The sequence below is a fragment of the Castor canadensis genome, chromosome 11, assembly GCF_047511655.1.
Source record: "Castor canadensis chromosome 11, mCasCan1.hap1v2, whole genome shotgun sequence".
Classification (NCBI taxonomy): domain Eukaryota; kingdom Metazoa; phylum Chordata; class Mammalia; order Rodentia; family Castoridae; genus Castor; species Castor canadensis.
In genome coordinates, this window is record NC_133396.1 from 30,880,250 (window position 1) to 30,904,925 (window position 24,676).

General features: G+C 33.7%; 1 protein-coding gene and 1 non-coding gene across 11 annotated transcripts in view; both read left to right on the plus strand.

Annotated features, from left to right (window-relative positions):
* Stxbp4 (syntaxin binding protein 4) overlaps positions 1-24,676 on the plus strand; it is a 201,915-nt gene that overhangs the window by 38,865 nt on the left and 138,374 nt on the right. For 9 of the 10 annotated variants that reach the window (XM_074046086.1, XM_074046085.1, XM_074046087.1 and 6 more), the window contains 4 exons: positions 1,348-1,444; positions 4,013-4,104; positions 12,735-12,824; positions 16,389-16,454. In XM_074046086.1, the coding sequence (XP_073902187.1) occupies positions 1,348-1,444; positions 4,013-4,104; positions 12,735-12,824; positions 16,389-16,454 (345 nt within the window). The remainder of the gene's footprint in view (positions 1-1,347; positions 1,445-4,012; positions 4,105-12,734; positions 12,825-16,388; positions 16,455-24,676) is intronic. The other variant, XM_074046092.1, reaches the window with a different exon arrangement.
* Positions 17,692-17,820, plus strand: LOC141414431 (small nucleolar RNA SNORA31). Its single transcript, XR_012439461.1, has one exon. It is a non-coding gene; the product is annotated as a small nucleolar RNA SNORA31 (small nucleolar RNA).

Below are 24,676 nucleotides of genomic sequence, written 5' to 3' on the forward strand. Positions count from 1 at the left end.
TTCTCACCCTAGAAACCATAAGCTCTTTGAGGGTAGGGACTATGTGCCATTTGTATACACCCTGTACATAGTTTTATGCTTGACAAACAGTAAGTACCAAATAAATATTTGGCAAATGAAATGATGAATCTTGAACATATTCCAAAGGGAGAATAAACTTGTAAGGGATTGTTACCAAGAACAAACTATGTCTACCTTTTAGTTTGAAGTAATATATATTCTGTACATATTCTTGCCAGTCCCCATGCATTAGTCAAGATTAGTTTTTGCAATATATAACTGAAGAACCCAAGATATCAGTGCATTCCATAGAAATGTATTCCTCTTACACATAAAGAAGCCTGAAAGAAGATAGTCCAGGACTGACTGGCATGGAGGCTCTGTAGTGTCAGTGACCCACATTCCAGTCTCTGGATCAGAAAGAAGTCTCTGTTCCACCATCTTCATTAAGGTACCTCATGAAACAAGGTGACTGCTCAAATTCCAGCAGTATTTTCTTTCTTCTCTCTCCCTCTACTCTTCTTTTTCTACTCCTACTCCCCCTTATTAAGGCAAAGGAGAGAAGGAAAGGGACAAGAAGTACTTAATCCCTGCTTTTGAAAGGAGAGCTCCTGGAAATGCTCTCCAGCACTTCCTCTTATGGCTCATTCATTAGTACATTGTCCCCTGGCCTTATCAACCTGCAAAAAGGACTAGGAATGTCCCTTTTGCGGGTTGGATGGCCATGATTCTAGCTAAAAAACTGTGGTTGGTTCTTTTACTAAAGAACAAGAAGAGAAAGGACAGTGGAGTAAAACTAGCAGTCTCTGCATTTTTACTCATGAATGGCTTCTGAAAGAAGCTTTACCCACAAAAGAGAGAAGTGAGTGCCACAGAAAAGTTGCTATTTTTCGGTGTTTATGCAAACCTACCCCTAAGTAAGCCAAAAATTAGAGTATTTTAACCAAGTTCCTGTCAACTTCAGTTTTGCTCTCAAATACTATGCATGTTTTTGTGTGTTATTGTAAATCTGACTTTAATAGAATTCTCTTGTTATTTTTCTTCTGCCAAATCATATAAACTAAGATTTGGTTTGACTTCTGGATCTAGAACTATTCTTAGGTATTTGCCATTAGCCAAAGTACTAGTCTTAGAAAAAAAAATTAAAGTGGTGGCAGAATTAGGAAGGTAATCTTTTATAGGCAATTAATCTATAAATAGCAGACATTCCTTGGGCATCTAATTCTGGTCACTGTTCCTGATGTTGACTTTTTTTTTTTTTACCCCACTATAAATTAAAGTTATAATGAAAAGTTTTATTCTTTGGAGATTTGAAAAATTGCTTCACGTAAGTTCTTTTCCTCCCAGGCTTTAAATTATCTTGGTATCCAGCCTACAAAGGAACAACACCAAGCCCTGAGACAGCAAGTACAAGCAGACTCAAAGGGAACAGTATCATTTGGAGGTAATGTTAAATCCCTGCATTGTATTATCACAGGAAGTTGGTGAAAGAGTTATTGTGACCCATTTTCATTAAGAGCATGTGTTCTTTGGAGTAGGGAATGAAAACTAAAATCACATTTACTTCATTTCTTAATCAGTGCTCTAAAAACTCAGCTAGAGTTACTAACCTGGCTGGGTCAGAAGACAGGAGAACATACTAGAAACTTTCAGCTCTCAAATATCATCAATCATATTTTTTAAATTTTTTTATTCATTTCATAAACATCACTTTAATAATAACAAAAAAAACAGTATAAAATATAGAGTCCTAATTTCAGTACTGTGAGATTACTTCCAGTTTCTCTGTTCAGCAGTAGGATATAAATATTTTTATGGTGCTATATGATTATCTTCAGTAAAGATAGCACAGTGTACCACTTAACAAACTAATATTAAGACTTCTGTTGTTGGCAGTGTTAATTAGTGATTTCTCAGTAACTGAAATAATTACGAATTTATATATTTTTTAATGTAGCTTTTTTTTTCTTAGGATAAGTCCCCAGAAATGGTTTGGACTTTCCAACTTTTTTCTTTTTTTTTTTTTTTTTTTAGTGGGACTGAGGTTTGAGCTTAGGGCTTCAGGCTTGCAAAGCAGGCACTCTACCACTTGAGATATACCACCACAGAATTTGCCTTTTTAATATTTTTTAGTTTATATTTCATATTACCAATAATGTGCTTGTTGGTTGAAAGATCCACTGCCTTATTTAGAGACCAGGGATTTTTTTTTTTTTTTTTTTTTTTGGTAGCACTGGGCTTTGAACTCGGGGCCTCACGCTTAAAGATAGGCACTTTACTATTTGAGCCATTGCACCAGCATGGACTTTTGATACATACTGAGACATTGTGTGCCAAAGTCATTTTACATATCTATTTGTTCTGTTATACGAAATGTGTGTAACAATTTTTTCTATCCCTGACAGCATTAAGCTTTCATTTTTTCTTATATAGTAGTTGTTATATTGTATCATTTTTAAAAGATCTGTTACTAAAAAAAAGAGAGGAAATTCACCTTTTAGTTTGAAGTGATGAAAAAAAGATATTTTTGATTCCATTGCCTTTTGAAAATCACCCCAGAATAATAAGAACAAGAGCAGAAATGTTTATATACCCAAAACCACAATACCTGAGGACAGAAGGTAGATTAGGAGAGTAAAGGAATTAGTGAGCAGAGGCAGGTAAAGTCCAAGCGTGTGAAGATTTAGGGAAATCACAGTGGGGAGCATGCCCATTTAACCTGTGAGAATTGAATGCATCAGGAACAGAAGGCTGGGCTTAGGCAAGACATTTAAAACAGGATTGTTAGAAATGTTTAGAAGGAGAATTACACATGCTGTTCTGTGCCCCTTCTCAAGCAGTCTAGCACCTACCACTCCCTCAAATTAAACCAGAGAGATTAAGGACCTATAGTTGGCAGCAACAGGGGAATTTGGAGGAGTATATGGTGAGTCATTACTCACAACACACACCCAGATTGCTCAGTGAAAAAATTGTAGCTGTGTTTATAGTCAGAGGCAGGAGATTGTAGGATTCTCTCTGAAGAAACTGAACAAAAATGTCTGCTGGCCACCTGGTTGCCCTTTAGCGAAACCTGCCAGTTGACAAGGCAAGTTATGCACACAGAATTTCCAACCAACAATTTTAGTGCCTGATTATACAAGGAATCAACAAAGTTAGTGCCTAGCCATGGGTTGCTAGATGTTTGGAGAAATTCTCCAGCATAAAATGTAGAGCCCCAAAGTATCAGACAACACAATAAGGAAACTCAGGGGAAAAAAGAGAAATGAAGGAGAGCAGAAGATAACTTCAGATTAAACTATAGTTAACATCTTCAAAAAGACAAGTGAAGATAATGCATCCATGAAATAAGAGCAGGATGTTGTAAAATAGGAACAATTGGAATGTAGGGATTAAGACCACAACAGCCAAAATGAAAATCATTTGAGGATACATAGATGAATAGGTTGCTCTTGTGTTTGGAGAAGGTTACAGATTGATCTGATACTTATTTGCTGAGTGGCCTTGGGCATTTAAGACAGGCTGTCCTTGCATCAGTTTATTCGTCTGTAAAATGGAGAGGATAAGGGGACCTCACTCAGAAAATTGTGAGGGTAAGATTGCTAAACACCATACAGCAGCTGTTAAATAAATGTTAGTTGCTGATGTTATTATTAAACCTCAGGGTCTTCCTGCTAGAAATCCATAAATCATAATATTGTTGTATGTGTTGAAAAAATTCTATGTATAATATAAGAGTTGAAGAATTAAATGTCTGTGATATATGTTTGCTTTATTTTCTTAACTAAATTATTAAGTTCAGCCAAGTTAACTGAAGCACGATAAACCAGTTTATCTTTTACTTCTTGTTTGTACTTACATTAACCTGTTACTTCAATCAATAACATGTTAAGATAATTTATGGAAGTTAAATTTGAAGCACTGGTTGTAGCTTCAGTTTCATACAGAAGAAGGTACGATTTGTTTAGATGAAGTTAAATGCTATGTTCTTATTGAAATGTATTTGTTTTAGATTTTGTCCAGGTTGCCAGAGATTTGTTTTGCTTGCAATTGGATGAAATAAATGTTGGTACACATGAAATTTCCAAAATATTAGACTCACAGGTAGAGTATTCCTTGTATAATTGTCTTGATGGAATGTAAATCATGAATTATGAATTTATAGGTTATATACATAGGCCTTTTTTCATTTTTCTCTGACTTGTTTTGTGGAAATTATACAAAATGCAGATTAATGTAAAATCAAGAGTAAAAATTCGTGTAGCCTCTTCTCTCCTTAGCCCCTAGTGCTGCTTACATCCCTAAGGTCCCTGGCATTGATAGTTTGCTATATAGAAGGAAACAGAAAATTGTGATGTGTGTCCATTGTAATTTGTCTTGATTCACTGCGATGGAATACTGTGATTGAATCAACTTTAGGAAATATAACATTAAAGAAATATATTACCAGAACCCCAGGCGCTCGCTCATATCCATGCTCCTTTCCAATTGCTAGTGACAACCCTGTGTTCCTCAAAATCAGGCCTTTAACAATGAATTTGTCTGTTTTGTACTTTATGTGAAACCAGATACAAAGATGTGTCCCTACAGCCCCCACTCTGCTCTTTGGATCCATTTCTCTCTGACAGTTCATTATCACTACAGCTTTAGAATGCTAGTAGAATACTAGATTTGTTATTATCTGGAAAGTTGAGTCCTTCATTTTTTTTTTAACTTTCTGATTTTTATCTTCTAGATGATCTTTAGAGTCGTTTTGCCATGATAATAAAAATTTATGGGACTTATTTTTTTGGAATTGCATTAAATTAAGAGGACGGTTTGGGAACTGAATGTGACTTGGACTTTTATTTCCATTCATTTAGATCTTTGCTCATGTTTGAGAAAGAGAAAGTTCTAGCCCATTTCATATACATCTTGAATACTTCTTATTATGATTAATTGCTAAGTATGTTATAGTTTGTGATGCTCTTTAGAAATTAGATTTTTATATTTTTATCATTTAGTTTTGATTAATTTTTACATGCCCATTTTGTGTGATGCCCACACAAAGGATGTGCCCACCACCCTTATTCCAGTTGTTTGTTTTTCATTTATCTTTCTTGGATTTTCTAAATACGTACTTAAATTTTCTAGACAGACATTTGAAATTAGTTTTTGTCCTTTCTCAAATTTTTGTGAATGTATTTTTTCCTAGAATATTTTTCCTTTTATTGAGGCACTCAAATTTATCAAAAAGTAGCACAGATTTTTTTTTAAGTTTTTAATCTTTTAATCTTCATTTTTGATGATAATGATTTTTATTTCATAAGTGTAGTATATAAAAATTTTTCATAATATGATCATACCTTCATATTTTATAGGTCCAATTTTAGTCAACAAAATGTAATAAGGCTATGTGATCATTTGTTTAAATCTCTGATCTTTTTGCTTAACCTCTAAACATTTTCTATTTACATAGTTTCCTGTTTGTTTGATTATTTTTAATTTAGTTCTGTTGAAGTTAAAGAACGTATTCTGCATATTGTAAGTCCTTTGACCTTACAGCCAGTGTGTGGCCTGTGAGCTGGGCCCCATCTGTTGAGAAGCTGCACATTCTGCAGCTGGTGAGTGCCGTGCTCCCCGGTGTCACTTAGGTCAGGGCTCTTCGTTTCATTTTTAGATTTTCTATTTTATTGTCAGCTACTGAAAGCATTTAAAATTTTCCCCTATCTAGTCTTAAATTGTTGTATCTTTATAGGATATTAAATCCCTTTATCTCAGAAGTGTTTCTTACCTTTTCAACTTAGTTCACTGATCTAGCTGTACCACTTTTTTCAAGGGCCTGGTTGTTCAATTTCCAATGATCATAGTTATTTTTCTTTTATATTTATTTATTTTTAACTTTTCTTTACCAGTATTGGGTTTGAACTCAGGGACTTGTTTTGCTGTACCACTTGAGCCACACCTTTAGCCCTTTTGCTTTAGATTTTTTTTTTTTTTTTAGATATTTCTTTTAGATATAGTGTTACACTTTTCCCAGAATGACCTCAAACCGTAATCCTCCTCCTTGTGCCTCCAACATAGCTGGTATACCAGGCATGCACCCCCATTTCCAGCTTATTGGTTGAGATAGAATCTCACTAACTTTTTGTACAGGCTGGCCTCAAACCACAGTCCTTATCAATGCCTTCTAAATAGCCAGGATTATGGAAGTGACCCACTACACCCAGCTACTTCTCTCTCTCTTTTTGTTTTTTGTTTTTTTAAAGAAAAGCGTTACCTAACTCTTTTAAATAAATCCAATAGATGTATATATCTGCTGAACCCTTTGGGTGGGTTATTTTTTGACTTCGTTAGTCTTAATAATGAAGACATGTTTCCTTTCCTTGTTCTATTTATTTATTATATGTATATATATATATATATGTATGTATTTTTCATTGACAAAATGCATACACTTATCATGTACAATGCAAAGCACTGCCACACTAGGGACCAAGCCCCAAACACATGAATCCTTGGGGCAACAAACCATACCCAAGCCTTAGCACTACTAGATTTAAGTAATGTACTTTATTGACAGGAAGTTTAAATACTGCTTATTATTAATTACATAGTTCTAGAAATATAGGGTATATGTATATGATTAATTGATTGAACAAAATTATTTGTTTAAAAAATGATGCATGTCACTTTTTTAAATGTTTCAAGCCCCTGCCTTTTATTTAGTAATCACTTTCTTTTACTGCCAAACATGTTGCCCATAGAAATCACCCAAAGACCTAGTTGTTTTCCCAACTTTCCCAGATTGAGGCACCAATTTATTATACTAATTCTGGAGCATTTATCAGAGGAGAGCAAAAGTGTAGGTGCTGTCTTCCTTCTGCTGGCTCAGTGTTATGTACATCTCTACCTAATGTCGATGGCAGAACAGTTTTCTACTGCCAACCAGTTCTCAAAGCTGCCATGCCCATTTTTATGAGGAAAGACCAAAGTAGCTAACCACATGCCAATGAGATGAGGAATTGTATGAGCACACCGAGCTTCTTCAGCAGCTGCCAAGAAGTACTCGTGCTCTGAATTAGTAATTAATTTTTCTTATCAACATAATTTTAGGGCAGATAAGGACATATTCAATCTGTGATAATTTGATAGCAAAAGCCATTGTGCAAGAGGTTCTACAGGCCAGTCATTTCCTGTTGTGGCATCAGATCAAAACTTTGTACAACAGTCATTACATTCATTTATAAAATTTTGGTGGCTGTATTGTGCTTGTCACCACACAAAAGATATTGCAACTAAGGGGTTTCTTTTTAATTTTTGTTTGACTCCACAATAATACTGCATTTTTCTATCACACTCACATAAATAACTGAAGTAAAAGTTTCTCAAAGCATGATTTGCCTTTTATATATGAATTGCACTCTTATTTGATAATATTCACTTCTGTTTCATTAAAAATTTGGTCATAAAATTCACTAATGGATGATGTATCACAATCTGAAAAAAAACTATACAAATCACTACTCATCAAGTGACTCACCAAAAACAAGTTAAAAGTAACTTATTTTCTAGTACGATTCCTAACTTTTCCGATTTAAAAAGCAGTCTTGGGACTCCTGAAACATATCAGTTAGTCTGCGGCTGAGACTGCTGAGAGTCCATGAGGGTGGGAAAGTTCCACTATGGGTACCTCCTCACCACCTCAGTGTCGCAAGTCTATTAACCATTTTGTTAGAGATGCCTGTCTTTTACTCACATGTTTTCTTTTTCTTTCTTTCTTTTGATGATAGTTTGTCTTTTTTCTTAATTTGTTATTTAAGAATACTTTGCTGAAATAGAATGTATGCATCATAAAATACAGTACTCTTAAGGGAGTAGCTTGATGGATTTCTACCATGTCTCTCAGGTGGCATCACCATCACTCAATGCCAGCTTCCCAGTCAGCTGCTTTTCCCACCTTCACCTGGGAACCACTTTTCTGACTTATAATAGCAGATTACTTTTACCAATTTTTAAAATAGCAATCATGTATTCTTTTGTAACTAGCTTCTTTTACTTACTATTTTGTCAACTCATAAGAGTTCTTGAGATGCTATCGTTTAGGTAGGAATTGCTGAGTCAGTATAAGGTAGTTCTAGTTTTGTTTACTTGGCAAAAAAAACTTTTGGGTTTGGGAGAATATAGCATTTAGAACCAAATACATAATTATCTTGCTGTGATTCTAATCATCATTGCTATATGAAAATTTGCACAGTGCTACACCTACTGCTGGCACAAGGTTAAACACAGAAAAGGCAAGACTGGAGCCCACATCCAGTAGTACTCCAAATTTAGCAGCAGCAGACTAGAGTCCATCATAATATGACAATTTTATCTGGCTAATCAAATATCACCAATGGATTGTCTTAAAATAACAGCAAGAACACTAAATTCCTTAAAGTAGACTTCTTTCAATCTGTGCTCTGTTAAATTAACTTAGTGGACTATAGCCACCATTTTAACAAGTGAAATTGATCAGTGAAATTGCATGTGATACAATTGGGTACTTTTTCACTTACCTGGGTCATGCTGTGCATGCTACTTCTCACTGTGGATAGCCTCTTCCCTGAAGACTCATTGGTAAGACATGAGATACAGATTGAACAACTACAGTGTGCATGGCATCGTGTTAAGTGCCATGGCATGTTCATTATTAAGACAAACAAAACTTGCCCCTATAGTGTACCGAAAGCCCCACACACAAATAATTATGTTAAAAACACGCCCTGTATGATAAGGCTGTAATAGTAGCAGACCTGAGAACATTCAGGGATGATTCATAACAGTTGGCATTTGAATTAATTTTTAAAGACAAGTTATATTTTATCTGCTCAAGAAGTGAGCAAGTGGTGATAAGAGTTAGAATTAGGAAAAAGAATCAAATGTGTTTGAAAGCAAGTAGTCTATTTAAAAAAAAGATCATTGAATACATTAAAGGGTAAATACTAAATGCAAAATTTTATACATTAATAAGTAGTCAGAATACATTAAAGAGACTACTACCATGATCAAAGTAATGTTTTAGAAAGAGCAGTTGTATGTATTGGTTATGTAGAGAAGGAATGAAACTAATGGTAGATAGTCTTATCTAGGAGACTATAAACAAAATGCAAATATGCGATAAGACTGCACTGTTGTAAGAGTGGGAAGAATGGAAAGAAAGGAGTGACAGTGCCAAGACATTTACCAAAACATCATTTATGTCATCAATATGACTTTCTGACCATTTGAATGTGAGAACCAAGGAAGAAGAATGAGCTAAAAAATAGCTCCAAAGTTTTGATTAGGATGATTATAAATATGATGGTACATTAAAAGATATACAGAAAGAAACCCTATTCAAGGCAGAAAAAGTGATGAGCAGGGCTTTATAGAGTAAGTTGAAGGTGCTGATGGGAATAAATAGCCAAAGGCCACTGGAAATAAGATACTGCACACCAGAAGAGGGACGTGGGAATATTTGGAGAGTGACAGTTGAAGCATGACCATGAATATCATCACTCACCTTCTGGAGAAGGGGGGAAAGGATAAACTTTGGGGAACCACCTACTCTTTGTCCCAGTTAAGCAGCAGAAATAGAAGTCATTGGATATAGCCTAAATGTTCAGAAGGGTAGGTGAGATGGGAGGATATCACATCTAGAAAAGAGAAAATTTAAAAAAAATAAAATAAAAAAAGCTTGAGCCATGTTATACATAACACAGAAGCTAAAGTTGGTGGGGGCATTTACTTGGCCAAATAGTAGTTTCATTTGAAATTGTCTGTAACCATTTTAGAAATACAGGAATGGATCTGGGCGCCAGTGGCTCATGCCTATAATCCTAGCTACTCAGGAAGGAGGCAGAGATAAGGAAGATGGCAGTTCGAAGCCAGCCTGGGCAATCGTGAGACCCTATCTCAGAAAACCCTTCAGAGGAAAAAAAAAAAATAGAGCTGGTGGAGTGGCTCAAGGTGAAGGTCGTGAGTTCAAACCCCAGTACCACAGAAACTTTTAGGTAAATAGAATGACATAGTCATACACGATTTTATAAGGAAAGGAGGTAACAAAATGGTTTCCTAATGGAAGACTTTAGCAATATAATTAGACTGAAGGAGGTTATTTTTTTAAGATAATTGAGGCTTGGGAATGTAATGGGTAGAATAGTAGCTATGAAGAATTGATGCAAATCAAAAGTGACTAAGATTATGATGGTAGAACAACAGTGAAAGGTGAGGTAAGGTCAGACATAGCATAGTCCAATGGCCTGCAATGTCTCTTGGTAACTGTAGAAGGAGACTGGAGAAAGCAGAGCGGAAACACTTTTCGATGTTATTTACCAAGTGTTGCAATGGTCAAGGGCCCAGGATCACAAAGGATTTTGTGAGAGCCAGACAGGAAATGGAGGTAGAAGGTAAGAAGAAGAAAGTTCAAGAGTTGGAGGTAGGTTTAAGAACAAGCATTGTCTGAAATCATTGCTAAATAGCAACTGTTCTTTTTATTTGCTGCTTGGTTAGTTGAAATATATTTGAATAGAACTTTATTAAAAAAAAATCATTGGGCACAAAAAGGGGTTTTCAAAGAATTAACAAGTGACATCTATAACCACTTCTCTGGCCACATTTTTTGCTGAGTAGTCTAAAATAGCAATGACATTCCAGTTTTTTTTAAGTCATGGTTTGTCCTGTGACTGTTTAATCTAATGCTTTACACCCTAAATGAATTCTTTTACATATACCTTACCTCCATGATGTTAAACTCAAAAGTTTGTGACCTTATGTCTAAAATCCTTCTTCTTAATTTCTCTTCATAAATCGCCAGAACTCCATAATCTAAAATTTTGTTTAAACATTTTGCTTTAGCAGTACTGGGGTTTGAACTCGGACTCGTGCTTGCTAGGTGAGTGTTGTACCACTTGAACCACACCCCTAGCCTTTTTTTGCTTTAGTTTATTTTTTAGGTAGAGTCTATCACTTTTTCTCTGGCTGGCCTCTGACCGCAATCCTGTCTCTACCTCCTAAGTAATTCGGATTACAGACATAACCCCACCATACCCAGCTTGTTTAAACTTTTGAATCCTCCTATGTTTCTTTAGGATAAGAAGTTATACTAGGTCCATATGAATGTTGAGTATCAGTGTTCTTAGCTTGTGCTGTGCAGGCATTAGTTCCATGAGCTAATGTGAAATAGGAGCTGATTTAAGTACACATTGTCAATCACTGAGAAACATGACAAGTTATTAAGTTGTTTTTCCTTTTAGAAAATTCATGCATTCTTTAGCATATGAAGACTGTTGGAAACCATATAGGAAAAAAGGTTTTTTGGGGTTTTTGTTTGTTTGTTTGTTTTTCCTAAATCCTACCCAACTGCCACCATCACTACCATTCGGTTTTACTTTTACACAAAATTACTTACTATCCTTCAGAACACACTTTGGAAAGTAGCATTACAATTGAAAATATGTTCAGAACTAATTTAAAGCAATGTAGGAATGAATGTATATGTATTGAGTACTTCTGAAAGAACAGACGAACAGAGTTAGGTGAAGAACTTGAGATGAGTTAATTGTGGACGATAGCCATCAATACCCAAATGTTACTGTGACAGGGCAAAAAGAAATCAGTCTTGTTTAGGGAAAATATTTTCTCTCCAAACAAGAAGTACAACTCCTGCCTTTGTTATTCTTAGGTTTCCAAAGCAAATATGAATTTGTGCTATCCCACAATGGTTTTTGTTGAATAATTAGTAAAAATCACAGGCTTTGATGGAAGACCTGGGAATCTTGGAATGGGCATTTATTGGCTGTGAAACATTAGGCAAGTTCCTGACCTTTATGAACTTGTTTTCTCTCCTATAATATGGTGACAAGGCTATTAGAAGGCTGTAATATTGAATATATCCTTATCAGTGCATCTGCACATAATGAGTTCCTAAAAAGTGACTGGTATTATTTATAGTTTTATTATCATTCCCTACTCTGTATTTAAAGGGCTCTGCTTTAAGCCAGCACTTAATATGGCAGTCATTTTCTCCACTCAGTGTTTTCTATACTTTTTTTTTTAACTCTATTATATCTTCCATGTAGAAGATGGCTATATTTAGACTTGGGTTTTATATTTGGTTATGTTTTCATTGTTTTTTACCTTGTAATTGAGTGGCGAAGAGATCGTGCTAGATGTAATGCAAATTGTCATCTTGCTATTTTTTGTTGTGGTTATTCACTTCTGAATGAATTATTAATAGCATCTTCAGTCCAGTTTCTGTGTAGCAATCTTTTCTAAGCCAGTTGCATTAATAAATATACTTTAATGCCTTTGTGGAAATCATCTTAATTGATGATACACATTTTTTAGCTCTTAGAATGAATATGTTTAAAGAGTAGTTTATGTTGATAACTCAAAGTCTATTTAATATTTTCGACGTAGTCATGGAATTTGGACTTTTAAGGAAAATTGTATTGATAAAATAAAAATCATGAAGGTAGCAATAAAATATGTATATCTTTTAATCATCTGAATTCTAAGTACTAAAAATGTTAAGTTTAAATGAATGAAATTGCTCTATACTTTAATATTCTCTTTTATCTAATAAGGCTTGGATTATATTTAAAGACACCAAAGTAAGAAACTATATTTTGTTATCAGAATTCAAAAGCATAAAACTAGTCAAAAAGCATTTCATGTTAGTTCTCATAATTAGCATCTAATGTATAACTCCCATATTTTAATGTTGACAGCTTCTTCCCTGTGATTCTTTAGAAGCAGATGAAATGGAAAGGCTTAAGAGGGAACGAAATGATGCCTTGGAAGAAGTGAATATGCTTAAGGTAACCCGCAGTTTAGCTTACTTACATTTTCTTTTAAAAACAAAGAAAGAAAATAATCCTGTACTGGATTCTGAGGTATTTAGGCTTAGTTTTATTTTTAATGAAAGAATGTTAATATCAAATAGAGTCAAAGTATTTCTTTAATTGGTGTTTAGAGAGTTAAATTTTTAGTTCACCCACTTATTTCTATTTTACAATATCCATATAACATTTAGTGCGAACAGTGGTTTCTTTTTTTTTTTTTTTTTTTTTTCTCTCTCATATTGATAGAAAGAGCAGAATTAACTCAGGAACTAACAAAGCAAGCGATGGCTATTTTGGATCCTCTGATGTTTCCCCTAGTAGAGGGCCATGCTTAAGGGACATCATGTTTTCTGTTACAATTTGAAATTAAGGCAATATGCTTTAGACCAAGAACAAAACACATGTTCCACATGTACTCTAATATTTTGATTCTCTTTATATACTTTCATTCAGATTTCAGCAAAATAATAAAATTTAAGTTATATCCTAATTTTTACAAAAAGCTATTGTATTTTCCAAATATTCAAGAAAAGCAACATTACTGCCTTATTTACCATTAATGTACCATAGGAATATGCATTTATATTGTTGTTATGGTTTTGGTTTGTCTTTGGTTTTTTGCAGTAGGGTCTCCCATTACGTAGCCCAGGCCTCGAAGTTATGATCCTTTTGCCTCAGGCTTCTGAATGCTGTGATTACAGACATGAGCTGCCATACCTTTCCAGAACATGCATTTTTAAATTATTTCATTAAGTGAAATTCTGTTGTTAATTTAGTTTTATTGCTATAGATTATTTACACGAAAGAGAAAGGAAATTTTCTTGCTACTTTAGCTTTTATAATCCCAACCCCTAGAGGAAGATAGTGTTAAAAACACCCTGTTTATCCTTTCAGGGCTTCTGAACCAGCCAATCTCATTTTAAAAAATAAATGTATATGTGGGGGTAAAGATGTATGGGAACACTTTGTACCTTCCTTTCAATTTTACTGTGAACCTAAAACTGCCTTAAAAAGATGAATTCTTTGAATAGTTTTTTAAAAAAGCATATGTGTGTTAACTTTTACATAAAGCACATCATATATCCCCACTTTTTTACAACTTCTTTTATTTTTCTCTCTGTTAACATTAAATTCTGGTAAGCTTTTGAGGTTAATATTTACAGATCTACCACATTGTTCTGAATGAATCTCCTGTACATTGAATAGTTTGGTCCCAGTTTATCCCTATTAATGGATATTTGGGCTATTTCTAGATTTTCATTATTAAAAATAAAACCACCTTCAAGAACTTTGTACATGTACATATATTGGTACAGAATAAATCTGTGAAAGCTGGTTATAAACACAAAAAATTTTGGTATATTGCCAAATTCCCTTTCAAAAGGGTTTACTGATTCATGTTCCTTCCAAATGTATATGAGCATTCCACTACTACAGGAATGTTTTATAGCTTTCTATTTATAACTTCAAAATCATCATCTTTCCACATTTTGGTATAACATGAGTTTAGATGGAAAACATATAATTAATATAAAAAGATAAATTTTCAATAGTTTCTTTATATTCTCCTAGAAAATTTCTCCAATGATGATTGCCTTGATAAGATAGCATTTTTGTATGCATAATCTCTGTTAAACCATTAAATCTTTGGTTAGTTAGAATTTTCAAACACTCAGATCTTTTTCATTTCCTTAAATTTTATCATTGTCAAACTTAATGATACATTTCAGGTTTTTGAATATCAACATTTATTAATGGAATTTTAATTTTAAACTGTATCAGCCATAGTCATGTAATGTTTAAACAAGGGTCTCCTGAGGTGCAATTCAATTAAGTTCACATTTAAAGTTCATGAAATATGACTGAACATATTCTAATGCAGCAAAACCTGAAATCTTAGATAAAATAAATTTGACATTTTATAATTACCTCTACCTTAAAATCTCCTGACTGAGAACCATTTGTAAGAAACTACACAAGGCCAGGTTCAGTGACTTATACTTATAATCCCAGCTACTTGGGAGGTGGAGATGAGGAGGATTGTGGCTAGAGGATAGCCCCAGAAAATAGTTGGCAAAACCCCATCTCAATCAGTAAACTGGGTGTGGTGGTATACTTGTCATCCTAGCTTTGTGGGAGGTGTTCAATAGGAGGATTGAGGTACAGGAAACCAGGGCAAAAGAAGAGACCTTATTCAAAACATAAAGAAATCCAAAGGCTAGCAGTGGTAGAGCATCTACCTAGCAAGTGCAAGGCCCTGAGTTCAAACCTCGGTACTACTTCTCCACACCCCACCAAAAAAAGAAGCTATACAAAATAGTATACCAAAGCAATAAATACGTTATTTGAGGTAATGTTTATATTTTTAGTTTTTCTACATGCAGTATGTACATACAGAGTGAAACACAGGTTGTTAAATGAAGTTCATAGAACATGAAAATGGTCTGTCATCACTTTTCATCATCCTGTGACAGCTATATTCTTCATGTCTGATTTGAGATGAAACCAAGATAATTCTACGCCAGTGATTAATTGCTGTTTTGCAAAAATGATCTTGAAAAGTGCTATAGGCTCTTAAATAAAGCCTTTCTGCAGATTCCACATTGCTTCTGTTTTGCAAAGGTGAATGAAAAGTAGATATATTTCCCATTTATAGATGCAAAAAATCCAGAGCACAAAAAGCAAAGGTGACTTCCAGAGTCAGCACGCAGTCTCTTGGCTCCTAGTTAACAATATATTCATTAGATTGCTATATTATATTCATCTGCACATACCTTCATTTCACCTCTTAGACAAGAATGAGCTGAAATATTCCAGAAAGCACATTGCCTCTTATAAATATTATAATGTTGCCATGAATTTTTACCATCAATTTAATGTTCAAGCAATTCCTCAAGTAAAATGTCTCATACCTTACTCTTAGTAGCTCTGATTAGATATATTTAACAGCAAAATTGGACAGTTTAGGGGATGTGCTTGACTTAATTTTAAATTCAAAGATGGTAATTTTTTGCTTGCATTCATAATATTCATCTGCCTTAATACTCTTATTAATTTCATATTTTAGTTATACCCATCCTATTCTCCTTTTTGTGGAGAATTTTTCAAGAGTAGGCTAAAATTAAATTAGAAAATTAATAATCATCTCAGTCTTAACTATTCTTTAGTATTAAAAATGCATCTTATTTGTAATAATAATGCTTTTCGATTTAGAAGCTCTTTCACAATGACAGCTACTACCCAAAATTTAGTTCATATTTTACCTATTTTGATCTTGACTGATTCTTTTTGAACCTCAGATTTTGGCGTTTGACAAAATGAAGGTAACAGAAAACATGTTTATATCACAGTTATACTATGGATAACTAACTACTTAGAAATGATGCATGTAAAGCCAGAAAAGTGACTGGAACCACATTTTCAGATTGTAGCAATTTTATATTTTAGGAATGCATACGCCTTGAAATAAAGTACCAAAAATGCTACCTGATAGCTTTCTAACAAGTTATTAACTTAGTGGTTTTTACATATATATTATAGGAAAAATTATTCGAATCAGAGAAGCATAGGAAACAGCTGGCAGAAGAACTCCAGAGTGTGAAACAAGTAAGTGCATTGCTCCGTGTGTGTGTGTGTGTGTGTGTGTGTGTGTGTGTGTGTGCTTTCTATTGTGTGTGTGTAAATGTAGAAGTTATAATTTCAAAGCAGTTATGCTTTATAATATTCCAGAGTTTACTGGTGCCAAATAATACAGTATAGAACATTAGCAACCTTAAAAACAATCATTTTGGGGGGTGGGGGCAGGGGGGAGAAATGACCCAAGCCTTGTATGCACATATGAATAATAAAACAATAAAAAAAATCATAAAAAAAAAAGAACAATCACTTTTGGAGACTGTACCTGTGTTGAAGTCCTGCTACTGTTATTCAAATGCTAAAACTACTCTTTGAAATTGCTTTTAATGGACAAAAACTAGCAATCTTGTTGCTTCTCTATTCTTTTTCTCTTTCATTTTCCCTTTTCTTTTGTTATATACCTCATGTTATTAAAGAAAAATAAAGGAAGCCCCCCCAAAAAAACAAACTCCAAGGCAGAGCATTTTACACATTCAGTTCTTATTAATAAAAAATAAAAATTTATTTCCACTCTGCATCATATTAAAAGAATTTGAGTTTAATTAAAGTAAAAGAAATACAAGGGCAATATCATGAAATAACAAATAAACTATAAATAGGAGTAGAGTTAAGAGAACAGTGTTAGACATCAATAGCAATTGCTTGACTTTGAATCCCTGTACACTCTCCTCCGAGAATTGACAAAATAAATAGAACCATATATGACTCTCATATCATCAATATGACTGTGTCTTATAGACCACCACAACCTTCAAAGTGCATATAAATAGCATGAAAATTTTCCACTAAAACTTCTTCCACTTGCCTGCCACTGAAACCCAGGGTACAGAAAACTGAAGAGAAGGCTTTAAAAACTGAAAATGAGTAGGGAAAAACAAGAATTAGATGAAATATAAATTAAATCAGTCCCAGGAATGAATGGCAAAATATTGAACATCTGTCAAGAATTGGTAGTTCTCAACATTGGCTACAAGTACTTCAAAGAGTGTGCATTCAGAGTTGGAGCCTCCGAAAATCATTGCTTCTGGGAAGAATCAGTTAAACAGAAAGAGGATGGAATACCTTGGGGACTAGGCAATGGTGGGAAAGAAGGAATAAGAGTAAATTGAGGATCTTGCAAAAGTGGAAGAAAAACAAGACTTATCAATCTATGCCATCCCACCTCCATGACCACCAATAATAGCCATTAAAAGAAACCTGCACAGAAGAGAGTACACTGATAGTCCTTGGACAATTTGCCATTATTCTTTTGCTTTGTACTAGCATATGAAAGAAAGTAATCCCTGTGTTTTTTATCTGTCTCTGTAGCAGCCAAATTGAATTGGGGAATGCATCTGTAGGAAAAAAAATTAAATACAAAAAAGAGTAGAAAAAAGTTATTTTCCCATAATTACCAAACAACTGTAAAAATGAGACATTGTGAACTGAAGCTTTTGTTCTGATGAAAACTTTCCAAGACTGTTGAATTGCAAAGATGGGGAATAAGACCATATAGCAGCACACTAACTCAGTGCATGAACAGGTATAGAGATTTAAAAACAAAAAAATGAAATGAGAGTTGATAAAGTTTAGGAAAGAAATAGAAGGAAAAGACAAAAATCTTATCAAAAATGGAAATTAAATTGCCAGTTGCCCAAGAAAGAATATATTCACGTAAAAAGGCATTGAGGAGAACAGCCAGGAGAGTGAACATGAAATTAAGAAATGAAGTTTCTTGAAGAAATCAAAAAATATCTGAGCAACACTAATATTTAGAACTATAATTTAAAAAAACCTTCCTGAATTAAAGGAAAACCTAAATCTAATGAGCACATCACCTATTTAAGTGTCCAGATACCACCCTCCTCCAGACTCCTTGGTGAAATGACTAATTTCAGGGCCAGAGGAAGATAGTACAAGATTAGCCTGACATGTCTTATGCCAGAAAATAAGGAAGTGCTCAAAGTGACATACACACATCACAAGGAGCTACCTTGAAAGGGCTTTTGCTGGCTAAATCTGAAAGAACCTGCTGAATGGTCAAGTACAGGCATAAATGGTAAACCATCGAATAATAGCAATTCATGAGCCCATACCATCTGTAATTAGATTAGCTAATTAATGGAGAGAGAGGAGTACTCTTGCTTACAGGAGAATGTTAGATGCTGACTGGTAACCGCAGAGAAGCTGCTAGGTTTGAAATCAGTATTTTGTACCTGAATTATAGTAAATTTCGGGGGGAGGATTTTTAGTGCAGTACAAGTTATCTACATATTTACATGGTTTTAAAGTAACTCTAAAAACTGCTTATTAATTGTAAAGGAAAAATAGTAATTATTCAAAAACCCAGAAAACACTTTGGTTCTAAAAGTTGCTATCACCAATGAAGAACAGATGGCTATTGTTTGATTCCAAATGTGATACTCTGAAAAAAACACAATATTACCTGTGTAGTGTTCTGGCTGAAAATATATACCCTAAGTTCTAACCATGAGGAAACATGAGACAGAGTTTTGGGTTTTTTGGGGTTCCTTGTTTGTGTGTGTGTGTGTGTGTGTGTGTGTGTGTGTGTGTGTGTTAGGGGTTATATTCTTCAAAAATGTCAATTTTATTTTTTTAAAAGATAATAAAAGGCTGATAAGATTTAAAGGTCAAAGAGACAAGAAAACTAAATATAACATATGACCCTAGACTGGATCTGTATTCTATATGTATGTATATACTCGTGTGTGCAACTGTGCACATATACACACATGAATATAGATACATCAGAGAGACTGAGACATGAAAAGTCCCAGCAACAACCTCTGAATCCCAATGCTTGACAAGAGTGCCTTATTTCTCATTTGAACATTTTGGCATGGGCTGAACCTGGTGAACCTGGTAAATCTAGGGTGAAGAATATGAGAATATTCTTTTCTTTTGTGGTATTGAGATTTGAAGTCAGGGCCTCACACTTTCTAGGCAAGCGCTTTATCACTTGAGCCACTCCCCCAGCCTGAGAATGTTCTTTATACTATTCTTACTCTTTTTCTTGGCAACTCTCTGTATGTTTATTATTTTTTCCAAAAAAAAAAAGAAATTAAGTCCTTTATTTTTCAGTCAGTTTTCAAACCCTTAACTTAATATTTTTTGCCTTGGTTGATACACCTTTCACGTTCTCTTAATTCTATATCTTTAATACCTGCATCTGTTTGTATGGCCAGGAGATTTTACATTTTAATGCTTCTTTGTATCCTGAAAGTGGACATTTATAAGTCTTCCTTATTAATTTTTATGTATTAAGTAAATTAGTGAATAGGTTTTTCTATATTTAAATTAAATCTTTTTCCTAAATGTTTAGAACACATAAGCTATAAAATTACAACCATGCTTGATGAAATAATTGCATTTAAGAGCTGATATAAAACAAGAATCTAAATAAAAACAGCAACCACACTTTCTTTTTCTAGCAATACCTACTTTTTCCACATGAGGCCCTCCTATCTTTATTTCTCTGAAAAGATTAGTTTCTGTCATTAAGAAAGGTCAAGTCTGCAACACAAATAGTTGTTTATCAGAATTTAATAGGATTCAATAAGAAAAGAGGGGTAGACAAAAAATAAGTAAATAGTAGAAAGAATCTTCTATGATGAACAGTGAGTTGGCATAAGGATTTGTGTAGAAGAATATGGGCTTTGGAGTTAGACCAAGTAGCTTTTGACCTTTGGGAAACTACTTCATCTTTCTAAGCCTTAGATTCCCCTTCTCTAAAATGGGTTTGATCATGGGATTCTTCCCAAGAAGTTTAAAAGTATCGAGGTGACATACATAATACATGATATGTGTACTACTCATAGTAAGTGCTCTCATATTAATTAGTATGGTTAGAGGATAAAAATGTACTTTAGGATTAGGAAACTTTTCATTGTGAAAGCAGCATGTGAACTGAAGACAGGCATAAAAAGGGGAGACCATTCCAGGCAAAGTAAATAGCATGAAAAGCATGTAAACCATGTAAAGAAGAAAAACCTCGTCTTTAGGTTCAAAATATGCTTCCTTGTATGCTCACTTTATATTGAGTTTGTGTGTGTGTGTGTGTGTGTGATCCTGGGTATGGGGAAATGAACCCAGGGCCTTCCACATGCTAGACAAACATTCTACTACTTGAGCCATGTCATCAGCTGTACCCCACCTATAATCTGATTCTACTCTTTCACATTCCATATCTAACTAGATAACCCTACAGAATTAGGGGTCAATGGAATTTTTTAAATTTCAGTATTTTACCATGCTCATCAGTTGTCCAAGCCACCATCTTCTCCTGCCTGTGTTACTGTTATAGCTTCCTACTAGATCACGCTGCTTCTGCCCTTGCCCAATCCCTGTTGAGTTTTAATCTTAGCACAGAAGCCAGAAATAGCTTTTAAAACTTAAGATAGAGCTCTCCAGGACTTTCTACCTTACTCAGTAAAAGCCAAAACTGCTGCAAGTAGATACCTCAAGTAAATGTCAAAGCCTATGAGGAGTGACATGATCTGCCATCCTGCCCCAGTAATCTCACCTCCACTTCTCCACTGGACCTTCAGCCACTCTGGTTTGCCTATACCATCATCCCACTAACACTTCAACCTCCACTGTCATTGGAGAATTTCTGCTATTACTGATTGCTTATTTTTCTTCTTGTATAATATACTTGTTTTGTTTTTTCCACTTTCCATGTCTCTCAACTAGAGAATGGGTTTCATGAGAGCATCTATCTCTGACTTGTTCTCTGATTTCAGTCTTACGGTAACAGCTGGAACAGAGTAGGTACTCAATATGTAGGGAATAGAGGAAGGGATGAATCAAGAAGGTAAGATTAACTTGACAGCAGATTGGTAAAGAACTGAAGATCAAATATGTGGTGGTTGTTATAGTCTAGGACAGTGCCGTCCAGTAGAAATATAATGAAAACCACTTATGTATTGTTAAATATTCCAGCAGTTACACTGTTTGAAAAGTAAAAAGGAGCAGTAAAACTAATTTAAATACATTTATTTTATCTCTATAATATCATTTTAACATGTAATAATATCATAATTTATTAATGAGCAGTTTTTTTCATACTGTATCTTTGAAACTCACTGTTACACACTCAGCACATCTCATTATTACAATAGATTTTCATTGGAAATACTGGATCTGTGTTTTGATGTACTAACATTTACAGCTGAAAAACTAGACTCATATACCCAAATTGTTGCAAACTTACTTTTAAAAGGTTCCAATAGCCGAATTAAATGCTATGTCTTTTTTTCTTTTAATTTTTACATCCACATTGGTAAAACTATTCCATTATTTTAGAGTTATATACCTTTAAGCAAAAGGAATATACTGAAAGCAACTCTAAAACCGTAGAGCAGTATCAACAAAACATACTTCAAAATTGTTGCTGTTTTTATAGCCAATCCATGTAACACTATCAGTACATAGAATTTATATATTGATGTACAATGAAATATACAAAATCAGTATTTTTATTTAGATTATGAAAGGTTTCAAGGTCAGTATGAATTCTATAGTTATCTAGCTTCACAAGTGTGTTTTCTGCCTTCTTTTAATTTCAAATTTAGCTTATTCACCTGTAGTTTGTTATATTGGTGAGAAAAGTATAAATCACAGTGTCAATCTCTTGTCTTTGATTATTGAATATTAGACACATGCTCCTTTTGTTTTAAGAAAATCTCAAATTAAAGCTAAAAATACAGTAAATCTTTACAAAAATTCTTTCTTATCTCAGCCAACTAGTGTTGGCATAGAACAGAGCATCAATAAATTCATTATCTTCAATTTTTTTTACCAGTTCTATGATGACTCAGAATTTACACACATATCCTAAACAGTTTTAATAACTGTATCCATGATACTTTCTATACCATCATTGTCAGAACACTGAGCACATTTATTTTCAATATGTATCATACAATAGAATAAAATAATAAAAAAAGTTTTTTGTTTGAAAACATCAATAAGTACACATTTTTGATCCAACATAGCTGGAACACTATCGACCATGATAAAAACTTGGTTTTCATTATGCAGCTGAAGCTCTTCTTTGATAGATAGAAAGATTAAAAATATCTATGCTTTAATTTATTTTTTAGGCTGCAAGTCAACATTTCATCATAAATTTGGAAGTTGTTTTAGATAATATGTGCATGAATTCTGTATTGAATAATGTCTCACGTAACATGGCTCAACTAAAACTAATGAAAATTTATTTCTTTTGTAAATTTTAAATTCATCACTGGTAGTGTTAGAAAATTCCTATTATCTGAGCATTTGTTTTGTGACTTAATTACAATTTTTTTAAGTAAAATGCCTTCACTAATCTTTTTATCATAACTCAAATTACCATCTCAATCAAAAAATGGCTAGACTTTTGTGCAAACCATTTTATAGCTGATGAAAGTTACAAATGTTGGACTTCTGAGTTTAGATGACTAATTTCATTAATTCTTTTGTGACTGCTAAAACTTCCTATAAAATTCACCATACAGTTACAAAAATGCCTTAATATTGCTCACTTTTTATATATTGAAAAAATTTTTTTGCACAACAAATACCCTTGCAAGTGAATTCATTATGAAATTTGCAGTGTGACTTCTTTTCATCTCTGTTTATTGCTCCAGTCATATTGGTAAATCAAGTCATCTTTTATTCCACATCAGTAGAATGTCTTCATTTTCAATTTAAAAACTTGGTCCATACTTGCTTTATGGACAAATTTTGAAAAATAAAAATATGTAATTATAGTCTAATAAAAACAATAAATATTTCAATTTAATTACCAATTATGATATACATAGGTATCATTGTAACTAATGTCTGCATAAAAGATTCAGATAAGCACACTGTGTGAACATATTAGTGTTTAATTTTTAAAAATTGAGACTATTTCATTTACACAAGATTAGTTATGGGCTTATGGTTAGTCCTCAAATGACTCACATACTTGACCCAGGCACTACAATCAACAGTAATACCTCACATGATGTCTAATCCTGCCAAAATAATGAAGTATTGCTTAATAGAAAATATCTTATACTTCTTCAGTTTTTTAATTTAAATTAGGTTACATATGCAGTAAGTATTAAAAAAAAAAACAAATAAACAAACTTGATTTTGTTTTCCAAAGATGATTACCAGTTGCTTCCAATGAGAGGAGAGACCACAATTTAGTATCTTTTATTCACTCATTTAGAAACTTTTAATCAGAATCTTATAAGACAATGGCCTGATCCCAAAGACAGTGTCTACTTTTGAAAGTTCTTTGGCTATTTTAAAGTATGGAAATTAATTTACTTTTATTTAGTGTAACTGAAAAGAAAACAAGGAAGAACTAGAAGAGAACAGGGGAAAGGGAAAAAGGAGGGGAGAGGAAGGAAATAAATAAACAAAAGGAAAAACTATGAAGTGTTCCTTTTTCACTTGATCAGATCCTTGTCTTTTTCATACTCACTCTTCCATAATGAATTGACTGTACTGTTTCCAAAATGCTAAGTATTTTTTGACGAGATTTTTGTTCCTTACAGAACAACCTAGGCTTACTGTTTTAAAATCATGAGCACAATTTCCCATTAAATTATCCTTCTTGTTATTTTTTTCTTCAAGTCCTAACAACTTTTAATAGGCATGGGCTGTTCATCTAGCAACTTTTCTTTGATCAACAACTCTCTAAAACCTACTCTTGTACTTAAGTTGTTTTTAAAGTTTCTTTCAATATAGTGTTATGACCTCAGGCAGAAATGAATTTGTGAACTGTCCAAAGCCAAAATATTTAGCTTGTCTGAACCAGTTATTGCCCAGAAGAAACATGGGAAATTGTTCATTTGGCAACTTCTCTAGCTCTAGATAAGCCCAGTTGTAGTTGCCTCACCTGTGCAAAGGTTGGGTTAAAATGCTTGAGGACAGCATGAAATACAAGATCAAATCAGTACAAGGTTGATTCTCTTCACAGTAAAGTTTGAGCATGAACTTAATAATAGCTATAGGTGAGCTCTCATAGTTTATAGATGAAGCCACAAAAGAAGCTTGAAGAACAAATTAAATATATCTTCAAAAAGGAACAGCAATAATAAGTGAATATTTGAAAAGTGTTCATATTTTTGCACTTTTAGAGGTTGTGTTCTTTTATGGATTTATTAAAGAAACAGTGAAGCCTCTGATTTTTAGAATTGATATGACTTCAC